Consider the following 19,848-nt stretch of genomic DNA (forward strand, 5'->3'; position numbering starts at 1 on the left):
GGTTAAGTAAAACCTACCAAATGTTGAAAAGCCTGGATACAGTGGACATGGAGAGGATGTTTCTATTAGACAGAGAGTCTGTGATCTGACAGCACGGTCTCAGAATAAAGTTCCTTCCCTTTAAAACTGAGATGAGAAACATTTTTTTTGGCCAAAAGATGTCTGATATCAATGGCTTAACGACATTATGGCCTGCTTGGACCTCGAAAAAATTCATTATTCAGTTCTTTAATTCGGATCTAAAGTTCCATAAGGTCTGGGGACCTTTTATCGAGTACTTTCATAACCTTCCTCTTGACTAGGGTTTTTTTTCTTCTTTTCGGTCCCTTGCTTTCAGCTCCCTTTTTTTTCTGGTAGTAGGCATTATTATCCTCTGTTGCTAAGTGTATTCACAGTCTGGGGAGTTTGACTGTCCGGACTTATACTCTTTATACTGTGTGGTGGTTGGTCTGGTGTTGTTGTTTTTTCCTTGTGTTGTGGGGCTTGGGGAGGATACTAAGCTCACTTGTTTTTAATTTAGGTGTGTTTTTGTTAAATTCACTTCCTTTGTAGCATATTGTTATTGTATGCTTAATCTTGCACTGTATTAATGCTCCTCATTGGGATTTGGGGTTTTTAATTTTGTAAAATGTTTTGAAAAACTAATAAAAAATTTTTTTAAAAAAGGATGTCTGATATGTGGAATTTGTTGCCGCAGAATTTGTTTGAGGCTGCCATTTGGGTATATTTGTGAAGATTAATATCCTGATGATTGCTGAGTAGCTTCAGGGTTACAGGAGGAAGGCAGGAATATGATGTTGGAATCAAAATCAGCCCTGGTTGAGTGGTTGAGTGGTGGGCAGACCAGATGGATTTGAATCACATAATTCTGTTCCTGACTGAATGATGGCTCCTTCTTATCCCATATCGTTTTGTGACATGTGAGGGACAATAAAATATTGTTTACTGAGGTCATTACATCTGCCTTCAGTGTTTAAATTTCAGTGAGTTTTGTTCTTAGTAACATTAAGCAGAAATGTTTGGTTCTCCTTTTCATTGTTAATGTGCTTCATTATCTCTCTGGTTAAAGTTAGACCTGCGCTGAGAGGTTTATTGGAAGAAAAACCCCAACTGGAGGCAAAGCACGACTGAAGACGAGGGAACAGCAACAGTGAACCAGCCCGAGGATTGAGAGCATCAACCGGAGAGAACCCATCTGACTCAGAGATTCCAGTGAGTCAGTCAGGAGAAAGTTTGGTGAGTCTCATTTACTCAAACACTGGTCCTTTAGACATTACATACCTGTACAAAGGAAGGTAGGAAATAGTTGGGAGTGAGACTGAATGTGCCCAGAAGAACCAGTTATGCCAGTACCAGTCAGACCCAGTTGTGAAGAAGCCCCCCCCCCCCCCCCAATATTCCCTTTAAACTTTTGTCCTTCACCCTTAACCCATGTCCTCTGGGTTTTTTTTCTCTCCCCTAGCCTCAGTGGAAAAAGCCTGCTTGCATTCACTCTGTCTATACCCATCATAATTTTATATACCTCTATCAAGTCTCCCCTCATTCTTCTACACTCCTAAGAATGAAGTTCCAACCTATTCCACCTTTCTCTGTAACTCAGTTTCTTAAGTCCCGGCAACATCCTTGTAAACCTTCTGTGCACTCTTTCAACCTTATTAATATCCTTCCTGTAATTTGGTGACCAAAACTGCACACAATACTCCAAATTTGGCCTCACTAATACCTTATACAACCTCACCATAACATTCCAACTCTTATAATCAATACTTTGATTTATAAAGGCCAATGAACCAAAAGCTCTCTTTACTACCCTATCTACCTGTGATGCCACTTTTAGGGAATTTTCTATCAGTATTCCTAGATCCCTCTGTTCTAGTGCACTCCTCAGTTCCCTGCCATTTACCTTGTATGTTCTACCTTGGTTTTTCCTTCCGAAGTGCAACACCTCACACTTGTCTGTATTAAACTACATCTGCCATTTTTCAGCCCATTTTTCCAGCTGGTCCAGATCCCTCTGCAAGCTTTGAAAACCTTCCTCACTGTCCACCTCACCTCCAATCTTTGTATCATCAACAAATTTGCTGATCCAATTTACCAAATTATCATCCAGATCATTGATATAGATGACAAATAACAATGGACCCAGCACTGATCCCTGTGGCACACCACTAGTCACAGGCCTCCACTCAGAGAAGCAATCGTCCACTACCACTCTCTGACTTCTCCCATTCTCAATTCCCAATCAAATTTACTACCTCACCATGTATACCTAGTGACTGAATCTTCCTAACTAACCTCCCATGCGGGACCTTGTCAAAGGCCTTACTGAAGTCCACTACATCCACTGCCTTGTCTTCATCAACTTTCCTTGTAACCTCCTCGAAACTCTCTAATATATTTGTTAAACATGGCACAAAGCCATGTTGACTCTCCGTAATAAGTCCCTGTCTGTCGAAACAATTGTCAATCCTTTCTTTTAGTACTCCTTCCAATAATTTACCCATGACCGACATCAAACTTACCAGCCTATAATTTCCTGGATTACTTTTAGAGCCTGCTTTAAACAATGGAACAACATGAGCTATCCTCCAATCCTCTGGCACCTCACCCATAGATAACGACATTTAAATATATCTGCCAGGGCCCCTGCAATTTCAACACTAGTTTCCTTCAAGGTCCGAGGGAATACCCTGTCAGGTCCTGGAGATTTATCTACTCGCCTCAAGGTAGCAAGCACCTCCTCCTCTTCTATCTGTATAGGTTCCATGACCTCAATACTTGTTTGCCTCATTTCCATTGACTCCATGCCAGTTTCCTTAGTAAATTCTGACGCAAAAAAAACATTTAACGTCTCCCCAATTTCTTTTGGTTCCATACAGAGCCAACTGCTCTGATCTTCAAGAGGACCAATTTTATCCCTTAACTATCCTTTTGCTATTAATATACCTGTGGAAGCTCTTACTCTCCTTCACCTTGACTGCCAACACTACCTCATTTCTTTTTTCAGCCCTCCTGATTTCTTCCTTAAGTATTTGTTTGCACTTTTTATACTACTCAAGTACCTTCTTTGCTCCCTGTTTCTTATACATGTCATACATCTCTCTCTTCTTTATCAGAGTTCCAATATCCATCGAGAACCAAGGTTCCTTATTCTTATTCACTTTGCCTTTAATCCTGAGACTTTGTCCCCAGGGTGTCCTCATGGGCCATCCAGAAATGATTTCAGCTGGTGACAGCCCTGTTTTCCCCTGTGGGGTAACCCTCATGTGGAATCGGGCTAATGGTCGGACCTTCAAGCAAGTGACTCCAGTCTCTGCTGTTAGTCTGGCCAGTTTACTCTTCAGAATGCCATTGGCTCTCTCCACTCTGCCAGCAGCCCGTGGGTGGTGTACAAACTGGAATTGTTGCTTGATAGCTAGTTTATTACATACCCCTTCATTTACTTTCACTATAAAGTGTGAGCCATTGTTGAACTCAGCATCTCTGGCTTGTACCTGGGAATTATTTCCCTTAATAATACCTTCACAGCAGTATTAATGGTAGTTGGAATAGCTTCAATCCATCTACTAAACACATCTATAATAACTAAGCAGTATCTATAGCAATGTACTCTAGGCAATTCAATAAAATCAAATTGTAGACACGAGATAGATCCACCTGTCAAGGGAGTCATACCCGGTGTGCAGGGTACAGATTATCAACCATTCCCTCCTTTCCCAGGTGTGTAAAATTATGTATATAATCGGCCAATATTGGTAAAAACTGTGTAGGAACACAAACCTGTCCCACTGGGGTGATCCAAAAACCTATGTTGGGGTCTTTCTGGCACCCCATCTGGGACCACAGTTTTCACTCCTCCTCAGAGGCGTCCCCCTGAGAAGAACAAAACTCGAGGTAGCTGTAGAGCGGTGAGTAAGTTGTTTACAAAGGTGGCAGATGGGGTGGCCAGAGGAAGTCAGGAATCCCCACGTTCCCAGAGAGCCCTGTAGTCATGTACAATTCCAAATGCATAACGGGAGTCTGTGTAAACGTTCCCATTTTAGTCTGTTGCTGGGATACAGGCACGAGTCAGAGCAAACAGCTCAGCCTTCTGGGTGGAGACAGCTGCTTCAAAAGAGGCCTGTTCAATTACTTCACTGTCTGTCATTATCGCATAGTCAGAATATTGTTATATTCTGAACCCAGGGCAAACCCTGAAGGTGGTATTGGGAACCACCAGTCCTGTCTGTCGCCAAAAGAAATCTGGAACTTCAGCAAGAAATGCAATGCCGTCTCTTCCTTTAACCTCTCCAATCACTATGACTGGGAATTTCTGTCACTCGAGGGGTGCATAATATTAGCTTTCCTCAGTTGAGCACCATGTAGGGTCATAACACAGAGTCACATGAGAGTCGGCCGCTGGCAGAAGGGGTTTAAATGTACTGGAGTCCAGATAAAGTGCCCACCACTGGGTGGTCAGAAACTGAGGAAGCTATCAGTTGTTCGCAGTTCCAGCGTGCTATCCTTGTCCGTGCATAGAATCTCGACTTCCAACTGACAGAGCAAGTCTCTCCCTACGAGATTACACCCCCGTCTGGTGGTGACAGTAAATGAAACCTCACACTGGTTCCCCTGGAATTCCACCTGCAGTGGCTGGGTGCGTGAATACGTACGTTCCGTGCCTTCGAACCCTGACAGAGTGATTGTAGCATCTGATAGCTGGAATCCCTTTTCCGATACTATTTCCTGATTGAGAGTGTTGTGGTTGCCCTCATATCAATCATAAACGGAACTGGAATTCCAGCAACTTGCAATATTACATTGGGCTCTTCCTGAGGGTTGGCCCTCATGGTTGGAAGCATCTTCTTGTCAGTTTCTAAATGGGTTGTTGTCCCCACCTATCCCTTGGTAGGTTTTTGTTCCCATTTCTGTTCCTCAGATATAGCCCGCTCGCGTCCTTCTTCCCGCTGAGCATATTCACCTTTAATATTATTTCCCATCGGGGTTGATCGGGATTCGAAAGTTGGGTTCTAATGATATGGCAAAACTCGTCGCATTCGATTTCGGTCATTGTCAGGACAATCCATATTATTTGTTTTAATTATGTTGGCTAACTTAGTTGGTAAGCATTGGAGCAGTAGGGCATTGAACTGGGGGGACAGATTCCCATCATTAAAGGCTTGGTCTCCTGCGAAGGTGCCGTAGCAGGCCACAAATCGCTCCCAATAGTCTGGTCCCCATTCTCCAGGCTTAGGTTTGCATTCAGGTACTTTAGTGATGTTTACAGGTTGCTGGAGAGCCCTTTCCAAGGCTTGAATAATCTGGTCTGTCTGTTCATTCTCATTATGGTTTCTCACCTGTAACTCCTGATAGGTTTGGTATCTCAATTCTGCCTTCCATTTCCACCCCTCATCAGCTGAGAGAATCATGCAGCAGAGACTGAATAAATCTTGCGGAGTTGCATTAGACATTTGTGTAGTACTGTGGACACACTGAGCAAACTGTGCTGGTTTTTCTTTTCTCTCTGGGGCCTGATTCATGATCACTATCATTTCTTGAGGCTTCCAGGGTGCATACACAGGAATCACTGAGGGCTGTCCCTTCTGCTAGTCCTAGGGGGAGCATTTGCTACTGTTGTTCAGGAGGATTTAAACTAATGTGGCGGGGGATAGGAACAAGTGCAGAGAGACAGAGGGGTGTAAAATGAGAGTAGAAGCAAAAAGTAGTAAGGTGAAAAGTAAAAATGGCAGGCAGTCAAATCCAGGGCAAAAATCAAAAAGAGCCACTTTTCAACATAATTGTATAAGGGCTAAGAGTGTTGTAAAAACAAGCCTGAAAGCTTTGTGTGTCAATGCAAGGAGCATTCGTAATAAGGTGGATGAATTGAGTGTGCAGATAGTTATTAATGAATATGATATAGTTGGGATCACAGAGACATGGCTCCAGGGTGACCAAGGATGGGAGCTCAACATCCAGGGATATTCAATATTCAGGAGGGATAGACAGGAAAGAAAAGGAGGTGGGATAGCGTTGCTGATTAGAGAAGAGATTAACGCAATAGAAAGGAAGGACATTAGCCTGGAGGATGTGGAATCAATATGGGTAGAGCTGCGTAACACTAAGGGGCATAAAACGCTGGTGGGATTTGTGTACAGGCCACCTAACAGTAGCAGTGAAGTTGGGGATGGCATTAAACAGGAAATTAGAAATGCCTGCAAAAAAGGAACAGCAGTTATTCAATCTACAATATACATATAGATTGGGTGAACCAAATTGGTAAGGGTATTGAGGAAGAGGATTTCTTAGAATGTGTGCGGGATGGTTTTCTGAACCAACATGTTGAGGAACCAACTAGAGAGCAGGCCATTCTAGACTGGGTATTGAGCAATGAGGAAGGGTTAATTAGCAATCTTGTCATGCGAGGCCCCTTGTGTAAGAGTGACCATAATATGGTGGAATTCTTCATTAAGATGGAGAGTGACATAGTTAATTCAGAAACAAAGGTTCTGAACTTAAAGAAGGGTAACTTTGAAGGTATGAGACGTGAATTAGCTAAGCTAGACTGGCAAATGATACTTAAAGGGTTATTGGTGGATATGCAATGACAAGCATTTAAAGATTGCCTGGATGAACTACAACAAGTGTTCATCCCAATTTGGCAAAAGAATAAACCAGGGAAGGTAGTGCACCCGTGGCTGACAAGGGAAATCAGGGATAGTAAATTAGCCAGAAAAAGTGGCATACCTGAGAACTGGGAGAAATTCAGAGTCCAGCAGAGGAGGTCAAAGGGCCTAATTAGGAAAGGGGAAAAAGATTATAAAAGAAAGCTGGCAGAGAACATAAAAACTGACTGTAAATCTTTTATTGATATGTGAAAAGAAAAAGATTGGTTAAGACAAATGTAGGTCCCTTACAGTCAGAAACAGGTGAATTGATCATGGGGAACAGGGATATGGCGGACCATGTGAATAACTACTTTGGTTCTGTCTTCACTAAGGAGGACATAAATAATCTTCTGGAAATAGTAGGGGACCGAGATGGAGGAACTGAGGGAAATACATGTTAGTAGGGAAGTGGTGTTAGGTAAATTGAAGGGATTAAAGGCAGATAAATCCCCAGGGCAAGATGGTCTGCCTCCCAGAGTGCTTAAGGAATTAGGCCAAGAAATAGTGGATGCATTAGTGATAATTTTTCAAAACTCCTTAGATTCTGGATTAGTCCCTGAGGATTGGAAGGTGGCTAATGTGACCCCACTTTTTAAAAAAGGAGTGAGATAAAAACCGGGGAATTATAGACGGGTTAGCCTGACATTGGTTGTGGGGAAAGTGCTAGAGTCGGTTATCAAAAATGTGATAATAGCACATTTGGAAAGTGGTGAAATCATCCAACAAAGTCAGCGTGGATTTGTGAAAGGAAAATCATGTCTGATGAATCTTATAGAATTTTTTGAAGATGTAACTTGTAGAATGGATAGGGGAGAACCAGTGGATGTGGTATATTTGGATTTTCAAAAGGCTTTTGACGAGGTCCCACACAGGAGATTAGTGTGCAAACTTAAGCACACGGTATTGGAGGTATGGTATTGATGTGGATAGAGAATTGGTTGGCAAACAGGAAGCAAAGAGTGGGAATAAACGGGACCTTTTCAGATTGGCAGGCAGTCAGCAGTGGGGTACTGCAAGGATCAGTGCTGGGACCCCAGTTGTTTACAATAGATAGTTAATGATTTAGACGAGGCAATTAAATGCAGGATCTCCAAGATTGAGGATGACACGAAGCTGGGCGGCAGTGTTAGCTGTGAGGAGGATGCAGGGTGACTTGGCTCGGTTAGGTGAGTGGGCAAATTCAAGGCAGATGCAATTTAATGTGGATAAATGTGACGTTATTCACTTTGGCCTACTCCTGCATCTATTTTTTATGTTTCTATGTGTGGAATATTAAAATCTCCCACAATCACAACCTTGTGCTTACTACAAGTATCTGCTATCTCCTTACAAATTTGCTGCTCCAATTCTCGCTCCCGATTAGGTGGTCTATGATACCACCCTATAAGTGTCACTACACCTTTCCCATTCCTCAATTCCACCAAAAATGGCTCCCTAGACGAGCCCTGTAATCTATCCTGTCAAAGCACTGCTGTAATATTTTCTCAGACAAGCAATGCAACACCTCCCCCTCCTGCCCCTCCAATTCTATCACACCTGAAGCAACGAAATCCAGGAATATCTAGTTGCCAATCACACCCCTCCTGCAACCATGTTTCTTGAATAAATACAACATCATATTTCCAGTTATCAATCCATGCTCTAAGCTCATCTACCTTTCTTACAATGCTCCTAGCATTAAAATAGATGCATTTAAGAAACTCTCTACCTCTTCCTCTCTGTTTATCCCTAACTGTGCAAACAACTTTATTATCTTTTTTTTTTCCTTCTCCCCCACATCTTCGGTCTGAGCGCTCCTACATCAGGGAGGAAGGTCAAATCATCTCTGTGTTAAATGTTTCACCATCACGGTGACTGAAGGCAGCTGCAGGTTCATGAGGGACTGTTACTGTCAGATTCTGCAGTTCTTGCGGCTGCTCATCGCACCCAGGACTGAACCCTGGTCACTGAGCATTGGAGGAGTCTGTTCTGCTGATGTTAGCCTTAAACTAGACTGCAGTTTAATATTGTGTATCTGTGAAAGAGAAATCAGTTCTGTGTCAAATCCCGTGTCTCAGGTACTTACTGACTCTACCACACTTACAATGTACACAAGAAATGCCACTCGGCCCATCTGGTCCCTGCCCATGTTTCTGTTCCATATCAGTTTATGAAAATCTACCCCTGCCGTTCCCCTCTCACTCTCCCTGTGACGACAGGTTGCAACTAGTCACCACTCCGTGGGATAGGAGATTTCCCGTAAATTTCATAGAATCACAGAAATCTTCAACACATTACAGACCCTTTGGCCCACAATGTTGTGCCGACCATGTAACTTACTCTAGAAACTGCTTAGAATTACCCTACCACATAGCCACCTATTTTCCTAAGCTCCATGTACCTATCTAAGAGTCTCTTAAAAGACCCTATTGTATCCGGCTCTGTCACTGTTGCTGTCAGTGCATCCCACACACACGCACCACTCTTTGCTTAAAAAACTTAGCTCTGATATCTCCTCTGTACCTACTTCCAAGCAGCTTAAACCTATTCCCCCTCGTGTTAGCCATTTCTGCCCTGGGAAAAAGCCTCTGGCTATCCACTCGACCAATGCCTCTCATCATCTTATACACCTGCATAAATTTCCTGCATGATTTTCTCCAGGCTGAATAAGACGATGAGCTCACTGTGGTTTTGACGTTCTCTCGCTCTCTCTCGATCTCTCTCAGTAAAAGAACCTGCAGTCTCGCAATTCAATGCACCTCTAAAGTCTGACAGCAGACTAGCGAGTGAATCTTCGATGGTGCAGAGTCAGAAACCGAAGAGTTGCCAGCCTGAGTCAGGGGCTCCAGAGAGAGATGGGGTCCAGAGGAGGAGGACAAATAAGACCAGCACGATGTGGTCAAAAGTGAAAGATTAGAAGTATTTGGAAACTGGTTGATCGAAAAAAAAAGGTGGTTAATTTCTGCAAAACACAGGTGGAAATCAACAGATCAGGCAGAAATTTTGGAGAGGAATAAATAGAAAACGTTTAGGCCGAGCCCCTTCCGCATGCCGAGCCTGTGTACTCCGCTGCTTAGTTGCTCTCTGAATTGCAGAGTTCCTCCAGCGTTTTGTGTGTGTGCGTCTCTGTATTTCCAGCAACTGCAGAATCTCCTGAGTTTTATATCTGCATTTTACTTTGGCATTAGATACACGTTGATATCGAGTATATTGCTTATGGGAGCCGCTTTCTGCGTTAAAACAGCTGCAGATTTTTCTATACACATTATAAAAAAAAATGAGGTATGGACATTGAACCGGTGCTTGCAGAAATATTCAATGGCACCGTGATTACCCATAGGGCCATGCGTTAAGAATTTCACCGGCGCTGAAGCGCCAATGAACTGCGCAGGCGTCAGGCTGAGGACGTCCCCGAGTTTTACGCATGCGCGCAGTACACAGAAGGCCTGGAAAATGGCGGTTGCAGGTAAGAGTGATTCACCATGTTTTTATATTAAACACCGACTTCGGGGCGATTCCTGTGAAATCCGGTCACCGTGGCCAGCAAACCCGGGACAGTCCTGCCCTCTTCCCTCTCTCTCAGCCCCACGATCCGTACACGGACCCCGGGGAGCTTCCGGTTGATGAGGGAATGGGAACCGATGGATCTCTCAGACAGAGCTGAGCTCCAGCTGTCTAAATGCAAGGATTAGAACCTCGGAGAAAGGGAACAAAATCTTTTACATCAGCAGTTGAGAAAATCAGCATTAGTTCTCTTTTCCGTAGATGCTGCTTGGCCTGCTGAGCAAATCCAGTATTTTGTGTGTTTTGCTTCCTCTACCTCCTCTTGCTGTGGACTTTTCTACCGGTGAGAACATGTTTTGTCCCATTCTCTCTGGGTACGTAATGATATCAAGCACCTTTGTCCTGGGCAACAAGCAGCTTTCACATCACAAATGTGCCAGACTCCAGTGAGACAGACTACTGCCCTTCCCTTCATATTCATTGGCATTCCCATCACTGAGTTCACCACCATCAGTCATTGGGGGAGGGTTCAGAGGAAATATTTATGTAGAGTACAGAAACTGGGGATGCCTGTTTGCATTTTGGTGATGTAAGAGTTGCTGGAGAATTTGCAAGTGGGAAGAAGTGGAGTGATATTTGGAAATCTGACTTTTTAAAGCATAATTTAGCAAGCAAACCACATATGGACAATATGCAAAAGCTTTGGTGAGAAAATCCTCCATTTCCTGTTAGAGGCCTGCTACATAGGTTGTGTGAGAGTGCAGATGAACTCGATCAAACCCAGAGGAGATCAAAGTTCCTATTGACAGTGATTTGCTAGCTGTGAAAATGAATACCTCTCTATATAAAATTCACTGTGCACATCTTGTCACTGGGTAAAAAATACACAGTACAAGATTTATCTTCACACTGGTTATTATAAATTAGAGGGGAGATTATTACAAATTAGAGAGGTATTGGAGGGAAGGAGGGGAGACCTCCAGTATCCCTGATGCCCTCACCTACAAGATGTGCATCCAGCTGCAGCTTGTAACCCTGCACTTCAATGAGCTGCAACTTGAAATGGGTGAATTCCAGATCATCCAGCAGTTGGAGGGTGTGATAGATATGACATGAAGAGAGGTGAGTTACTCCCAAGGTGCAGGACACAGGAAACTGGGTGAGAGTCAGGAAGGGGAATGAGGTTAAATATCCATCGCAGAGTACTCTAGTGGCCATCCCCAACAACAACAGGTGGACCACTTTAGAAGCTGTTGGGGGGAATTACCTGGCAGAGGAAAGTCAAAAGGCTGATAGGGGATTCGTTAGTTAGAGGAACAGAACAAGAGGGGATGAATATCCTAGTGGTAAGGCTTGCTAGTGGTAGTGAGCAGGGGAGGGGGTGATGTGGTTAAAATAAGTTGTAGGGGGAAAGGGAGCCAGAATGACAGAACAGATAGTGGAGAGGGTGAATTGAAGTGACTTTATTAGATACATACTTCATAAACATGAGGAGTAGAAATATTTACGTTACATCTCCATCTGAATGTGCAATGTGTAATTTATAGTAATTTATAATAGATAGTTTGTACATAGGACAGTCAATATAACATCAAAATGCAATTGTATCAGCATGAATTAATCAGTCCGATGACCTGGTGGAAGATGATGTCCCGGAGCTTGTTGGTCCTTTTGCTGTGATACCGTTTCCTGGATGGTAGCAGCAGGAACAGTTTGTGGTTGGGGTGAATTGGGCCTGTTTGTCCCCGATATTCTTTGTGCCCTTTTTACACACCTGTCTGTGTAAATGTACTGAATCGTGGAAAGTAGATTGTACAATGTATAATTTCCTTGTTTATATTTAGAGACATTTTTTGGTGCACAAAATGATGAGGGGTATTGAGCGTGTGGGTGGCCAGAGGATTTTTTCCCAGGGTTGAAATGGTTAACACGAGGGGGCATAGTTTTAAGGTGCTTGGAAATAGATACTGAGGGATGTCAGGGTAAGATTTTTACACAGAGAGTGGTGCGTGCGTGGAATGCACTGCCAGCAGCGGTGTTCCAGGCAGATACAATGGAGTCTTTTAACAGTCTCTTAGATAGGTGCATGGAGCTTAGAAAAACACAGGGCTGTGTGCTAGGGAAATTCTAGGCAGTTACTAGAGTAGGTTACATGGTTGGCAAAATATTTTAGTCTGAATGGCCTGGAATATGCTGTAGATTTCTATCTTCTATTTTGAACAGTGAAGTAACTTCTCCTCTTTAATCTGTACAGGGTCCACGATTTAAATGCCGCTTTTCCACACTCCCATAGACTCTTTGTCCATCTCCTGAGTAAACAGAGATGGAAAAATATTTAAGATCTCCCCCATCTGCTTTGGTTCGACACGTGGATTGCCATTCCGGTCTTCCAGAGGACCAACTTTGTGCCTTGCAATCCTTTTGCTCTTAAACTATCTCTTGAAATCCAAGGTTCCCTACAGTTTCTATCTTTACCTTTTATTCTGACATACCCACTTTGTACTTTCAAAATTTTGCTTTGAAGGCCTCCCATTTACCAAGCACACCTTTGCCATAAAGCAGCATGTCCCAATCCACAGTTGCCAGATCCTAGTGTTAATTCCAGGTGTTGATCCATGCCCTGAACACATCCACCTTTCCTACGCTGCTCCTTGTATTGAAATATACAGGGCTCAGCATATTCACTGCACCATGCTCAACTTTCTCATTCCTGACTTTGTCTGAGGACTGAACAACATCTGTCTCCACAACCTCTCCACTATCTGTTCTGTTATTCAGGCTCCCATTCCCCCTGCAACTTTAGTTTAACCCCTCCCCCCCTTACTCCCACCTCCCACCATGCAGATTTCACCCCTTTGGCTTTCCTCTCCCAGATCAATAAAAAGGAGGTGCATACCAGGTACAGGCAGATAGGAACAAATGGGGTACTTATGAAATACAGGCAATTCAAGTGAACACTCATGAAAGAAATAAAAGAAGGCATGAGGTTGCCCCAGCAGACAAGGTGAAGGAGAATCCTCAGGGAATCTGCAGATATGTTAAGAGTAAAAAGATTGCAAGGGAAAAAAGTTAATCCTCTGCAAGATCAGAATGGTAATCCATATGAGGAGACAAAATAGATGGGGAGATTATTTCTATTATTATTATTATTATTATTATTCAAGTCAAGTCAACTTTTATTGTCATTTTGACCATAACTGCTGGTACAGTGCACAGTAAAAATGAGACAACGTTTTTTAGGACCATGGTTTACATGACACAGAACAAAAAACTAGACTGAACTACATAATATAAAAAACACAGAGAAAGCTACACTAGACTACAAACTTACACTGGACTGCACAAAGTGCACAAAACAGTACCGGCATTACAATAAGTAATAAACAGGACAGTAGGGCAAGGTGTCAGTCCAGGCTCTGGGTATTGAGGAGTCGGATAGCTTGGGGGAAGAAACAGTTACATTGTCTGGTCATGAGAGCCCGAATGCTTCGGAGCCTTTTCCCAGATGGCAGGAGGGAGAAGAGATTTTATGACGGGTGCATGGGGTCCTTCATAATGCTGTTTCCTTTTCGGATGCAGCGTGTAGTGTAAATGTCCATGATGGCGGGAAGAGAGACCCTGATGATCTTCTCAGCTGACCTCACTATCCGCGGCAGGGTCTTGCGATCCGAAATGGCGCAATTTCCGAACCAGGCAGTGATGCAGCTGCTCCGGATGCTCTCAATACAGCCCCTGTAGAATGTGAGATGACAGAGGTGGAGGTGTTGGCTGTCTTAAGGCAAATTAGCGTGGATAAATCCCCAGGGTCTGACGGGGTTGGACCCTGCGGAGGACAGGTGCAGAAATTTTCGGGGCCCAAGCACAGATATTGAAATCACCCTTAGTGACAGGTGACAGACTGGAGGACAGACAATGTTGTTCCGCTGTGTAAGAAAGGCTCAAAAAATAAACTAGGAAATTATATGTTGGTGAGCTTGACATCAGTAGTGGGAAAGTTATTGGAATGTATGAGCAGGAACCGGATATATAAGTATTTGGATCGATGTGGACTGATTAAGGATAGGCAGCATGGCTTTGTGCATGGTAGGTCATGTCTAACCAATCTTATAGAGTCTCTCAAGGAAGTTATCAGGAAAGTTAATGAAGGCAAGGCAGCAGGTGTTGTCTACATGGACGTTAGCAAGACACTTGACAAAGTCTCATATGGGAGTTTGGTCAACAAGGTTCAGTCACTCAGCATTCAAGATGAGATAGTAAATTGGATGAGACACTGTCTTTGGGAGAAGCCAGAGTGTGGTTGCAGATGGTTGCCTCTCTGACTGGAGGCCTGTGACTAGTGGTTGCCACAGGGATCTGTTGTTGTTTGTCATCTATATCAGTAATCTAGATGATAACATGGTTAGCTGGATCAGCAAATTTTTGGATGACACCAAAATTGGGGTGTAATGAACAGCGGGGAGGACTGTCATGCCTTGCAGTGCGATCTGGATCAGCTGGAAAAATGGGTTAAGAAATGCAAAATGGAATTTAATGGAGACAAGTGTGGGGTGTTGCATTTTGGTAGGAACTAGGTCTTAAACAGTGACTGGTCGGGCACTGAGGAGTGCTGTAGAAGAAAGGAATCTGGGAATACAGGTCAATAATTCACTGAAAGTGGTGTCACAGTTCGATAGGGACAGAAAGAAAGATTTTGACATATTGGCCTTCATGAACCAACGTATCATTCCAGATACCAGCACTCTGCCCAGTCAGAAGATGATTTCTCTGTCCAACTTGGGTTGAACATCACTGTAACAGTGTGATTCCAGATCAAACCTTGGCAACTCAAGTAATCTCATCTGAAATGGTGTCCTACACCCACTGATGGATTTTTAAATATTTTTACAGGTTGAAAACGACAAGGAATTTGTCTATGGGAATTCAAACACACCACACCAGTTGTGCTGTCTCTGTCTAGATATTTAAGGAGCAAGGGATTCAATCAACCATCCTTCCTGCTCGGACTGTAGGGAGGGATTCACTCGGTCATCTGACCAACTGGCACGTCCGTCATTTTACACTGGGGAGAGGCCGTTCACCTACTCAGACAGTGGGAATGGATTCACTCGGTCATCTCAACTGAAGGTACATCAGCAAGTTCACACTGGGCAAGGCCATTCACCTGTTCCGTGTGTGAGAAGGGATTCAGTCGGTCATCCCACCTGTGGACACACCAGTCAGATCACTCTGGCAGGTCATCTGCTGAATTTGTGGAGAAGGATTCACTCGGTCATCTGACCTAATGGCTCACCAGCGAGTTCACACCGGGGAGCGGCCGTTCACTTGCTCAGACTCTGGGAAGGGATTCACTCAGTCATCCCAACTGAAGGTACATCAGCGAGTTCACACTGGGGAGAGGCTGTTCACGTGCTCAGACTGTGGGAAGGGATTCATGTTGTCATCTCACCTAATGAGACACCAGTCAGTTCACACCGGGGAGCGACCGTACACCTGCTCAGAATGTGGGAAAGGGTTCATTCAGTCATCCGAACTACTGGCACACCAGTCTGTTCACACTGGGGAGAGGCCGTTTACCTGCGGTGAATGTGGGAAGGGATTCACTCGGTCATCTCACCTACTGGCACACCAGCGAGTTCACACCGGGGAGAAGCCATTCACCTGCTCAGACTGTGGGAAGGGATTCTCTTGGTCATCTGATCTACAGAAACACCAGCGAGTTCACAGTGGGGAGAGGCTGTTCACCTGCTCAGTCTGTGGGAAGGGATTCACTCAGTTATCCAACCTGCAGAGTCACCAACGAGTTCACACTGGGGAGAAGCCGTTCATCTGCTCAGACTGTGGGAAGGGGTTCAGTCAGTCAGCCACACTACAAAGACACCAGAGAGTTCACACTGGGGAGAGGCCGTTCACCTGCTCAATCTGTGGGAAGGGATTCACTCAGTCATCTGATATGCTGGCACACCAGCGATTTCACACTGGGGAGAGGCCGTTCACTTGCTCAAACTGTGGGAAGAGATTCACTCAGTCATCCACCCTACAGAGACACCAGTCAGTTCACACTGGGGAGAGGCCATTCACCTGCTCAGTCTGTGGAAAGGGATTCACACGGTCATCCACCCTATTGGCACATCAGTCAGTTCACACTGGGGAGAGGCCGTTCACCTGCGGTGAATGTGGGAAGGGGTTCACTCAGTTATCTCATCTACAGAGACACCAGCAAGTTCACACTGGGTAGAGGCCATTCACTTGCTCAGACTTTGAGAAGAGATTCTCTCAGCGATCCCCACCAAATGTGTGTCATTGAGTTCACACGGGGAATGACTGTTCACCTGCTGTGAATGTGGGGAAGGATTCACTCAGTAATCAAACCTTCTGACACACTACCGGGTTCACACTGGGGAGAAAGTTTCAATGAGCTGCATGCTGGATATTTGTCCATCACCGTTGCTGAATGCAATTTCGAGAGTGATTGTAGGTGCTGAACTCTGCAATTATTGCTGCTGCTCACCACACCCAGTTCTGCACCCTGGTCACTGGGCATGGGAGGAGTTTATTCTGCTGCACATTCAACTTTAATGGGACTAGATCTGTGACAAATAAATCAGTTCTATTTTAAACTCTGTCTCCGGTACTAAGTGAATTTATAACACACCTAGTGTACAGTAGAGAGTCAACTCAGGCCTGCTGGACCCTGCCAGTGATTCTGTTCCAAGACAGTCCTTTTAAATCCTCCCCTGTTGTTCACCTCTCGCTCTCCCTGTGGTGATGGGTTCCAAACAGTCACCACTGTGTGGGCGAAGAGGTTTCCATTGAATTTTCTGCAGACTGAAGAAGTTGAGCTGACTGCAGTTCTGCCTGAGATGTTCTTCACCCCTCAAATCTCTGGGCTGAGGAAGAATGACATTGGTAGTTAACCTCCTCAATCATGACTCATTTCCACATTATGGGTCATTTTCCCTGCTTACAAAGGGTTGTTGAAAACACTACTATACTCTAAAGACTGAAAGTATAATGGGAAACCATTTGTTGGATGTTCAACGAAGCAGGGTGAGAAACCAGAGGTGGGTCTGCACAGGGCAGAGTTTGGGGCTCTGGACGATGGTTGGGGTAAGAAAGTATGATGAGGAGAAGGAAATCAGCAGCGGGGCGTGGCAACGAATGACAGAGTAGCAACATTTGGAAGCTGATTGATGGAGAAAATCTTTTGTTCGTCTGACTGATGACACAAACAATGCCTGTGGTGAGGTGCTCCACTGGTCGAGGAACGTGTATGTTGGGAATGGTTTTATCTATTGAGGGAGTTGTTCCTGCTTGTTTATCCTGTAATATTATTAATGGCCTTCTAGGTTCCTCCAGCATTTTGTGTATGTGTTGCTTGGACTTCCAGCATCCACAGATTCTCTCCTGTTTTTGATAAGAGCAAAAGCCGGGTCATATAATATAGCAAGAAAACAGTGGGAAGTGAGAGGATTGGAAAGTATTTACATAACCAACAGGAGACAACTAAAAAAAAAACACTGGAGAGAAAAGATGAAAAATTAAGGTAAGTGAGCCAATAATATCAAGTATCAAAAGTTGTTCACATACATAAAGAGTAAAGGAGAGGCAAGAGTTGATATTGTACCGCTGGAAGATGATGCTGGCGAGTTAGTAATAGAGTAAAGAAATAGCGGCCGAATGTAATAAGTATTTCGTGTCAATCTTCACTGTGTCAGACACTCGCAGTGTAAGACTATCAGACATAGGAGCTGAATTAGGCCATTCAGCCCTATCGAGTCTGCTCCGCCGTTCTATCATGGCTGATCCCGGTTCTGTCTCAACCCCATGCACCTGCCTCCTCGGCATATCCTGTAATGCCCTGACTGATCAGCAAACTATTAGCTTCTGCCTAAAATGTACCCACAGACTTGTCCCCCACCGCCGTCTGTGTCAGAGAATTCCACAGATCCACTGCTCTCTGACTAAATAAAATCCTCCTTAACTACTCTGCAAGGTCACTCCTCAGTTTGGAGGCTGAGCCCTCCGTTATGGCTACCCCCACCATACGAACAGTTCTCTCCTCATCCACACTATCTAGACCTTTCCACATTCGGTGGGATTCATTGAGATTTTACACCCCCGACCCCACATTTATGTCAGTGCAGGAGTACAGGCCCAAAGCTGGAAAACGCTTCTCATATCTTAACCTCTTTATTACCGGAATCATCTTCTTGAACACCTCTGGACTCTCTCCAACAACAACACACCTTTTCTGAGATATGCATCCCAAATACACTAAGTGCGGCCTAAATCGTGTCTTATAAAGTACCAGCATCATCTCCTTGCTTATAGATTCTACTTCACTTTAAATAAATGCCAGCTTTGCATTTGCTTTCTTTACCATAGGCTCAACCTGTCAATTAACCTTCTGGGAGTCTTGCCCGAGGATTCATATTTCCTTCTGTACTTCTGTTGTTTGAACCTTTTCCCCAATCAGATAATAGTTCACTATTGTTCCTTTTGCCAAAATGCATTATCGTATATTTCCCAGTATTGTATTCCATCTGCCACTTTTTTGCCCGTTCTTGAAATTTGTCTGTGTCCTGCTGCAATGGGATTACTTCCTCAGCACTACCAACGCCTCCACCTATCTTTGTATCATCCACAAACCTTGCCACAAAGCCATCAGTTCCATTATCCAACTCATTGACAAACTATTTGAAAAGTAGCAGTCCGAATACTGACCCCTGTAGACCACTAGTCACTGCTAGCCAACCAGAATGGGCCCCTTTCATTCCCACTCGCTGCCTCTTGGCTGTTAGCCATTCCTCTGTCCATGCTAGTATTTCCTCTGACTTTTATCCTGTCAAGCAGTCTCATGTGTGACACCTTATCAGATGCCTTCTGAAAATCCAAGTAAATGATATCCACTGCCTCTTGTTTGTCCATCCTCCTTATGACTTCCTCGAAGATCTGTAACAGACTTGTCAGGCAAGGTTTCCCTGTACAGAAGCTATGCTGGCTTTGACTTATTATATCATTAGTCTCCTAGCACCCCAAAACCTCAACTGTTATATTAGACTCAGATGCTTTCCCAGCCACTGAGGTTAGGCTAACTGGACTATAATTTGCTTTTTTTTTCAGTTGCCTGTTGCTGGATTTTAAAAGAAACCCAATTATCTAACTTCCTACTCACTTTTGCTACATTATATGCACTTTCCTTGGCTTTTATACAGTCCTTAACTTCCTTTGTCAGCCGTGGTAGTCTAGCCCTGCTGTTTGAGAACTTCTTCTGCCGGACATATCTATCCTGTACAGTATGAACTTTTCTCAGAGACGTCAGCCACCTGGGGAATCACCTCTCTCATGCCTCTGTAATACACTTTATTCCATTGCCATACTCCGCATGTGACCTGTGCTTCTCCCTCACAAGTTGCAGTGGGAATTCAATCAAATTAAGATCACTGCCTTCTAATGGTTCCTTTACATTATCCTCCCTAATAAGATCCGGGTTATTAAAAAACACAAAACTAAGATAGCAGTTCCCTGAGTAGGCTCAACCATCAGCTGCTCTAAAAAGCCATTTTGTACACATTCCATCTCTTGCGATCGGACACAAATCTGACTTTCCCCATTCTCCTGCAGATTGAAGTCACCCACTACAATTGTGTCATTAAATTTATTGCATAAATGCCAAACATTCAGCAGTATCTGGGACAGAAGTGAGGATACATGCTTTTAC

The 19,848-nt window shown here is 44.1% G+C and overlaps 1 protein-coding gene across 2 annotated transcripts; it reads left to right on the plus strand.

The window, feature by feature from the left end:
- The first annotated feature begins 1,080 nt into the window (after positions 1 to 1,080).
- Positions 1,081 to 17,006, plus strand: LOC140720790 (uncharacterized). Of its 2 annotated transcripts, none has more exons than XM_073035636.1 (2): positions 1,081 to 1,236; positions 15,015 to 17,006. In XM_073035636.1, exon 2 carries the CDS (start codon positions 15,409 to 15,411, stop codon positions 16,360 to 16,362), a length of 954 nt encoding a protein of 317 aa, XP_072891737.1. In that variant the 5' UTR covers positions 1,081 to 1,236; positions 15,015 to 15,408; the 3' UTR covers positions 16,363 to 17,006. The 2 variants fall into 2 exon arrangements, with proteins under 2 accessions (XP_072891737.1, XP_072891736.1); XM_073035635.1 differs by lacking the exon at positions 1,081 to 1,236 and adding an exon at positions 9,963 to 10,089.
- Positions 17,007 to 19,848: the final 2,842 nt, after the last annotated feature.

The sequence above is a fragment of the Hemitrygon akajei genome, unplaced genomic scaffold (assembly GCF_048418815.1).
Source record: "Hemitrygon akajei unplaced genomic scaffold, sHemAka1.3 Scf000047, whole genome shotgun sequence".
NCBI lineage: Eukaryota > Metazoa > Chordata > Chondrichthyes > Myliobatiformes > Dasyatidae > Hemitrygon > Hemitrygon akajei.

Bases quoted from the DNA above. Each gene is read 5' to 3' on its own strand.
- LOC140720790 (XM_073035636.1), top strand. From the start codon at position 15,409: ATGGCTCACCAGCGAGTTCACACCGGGGAGCGGCCGTTCACTTGCTCA.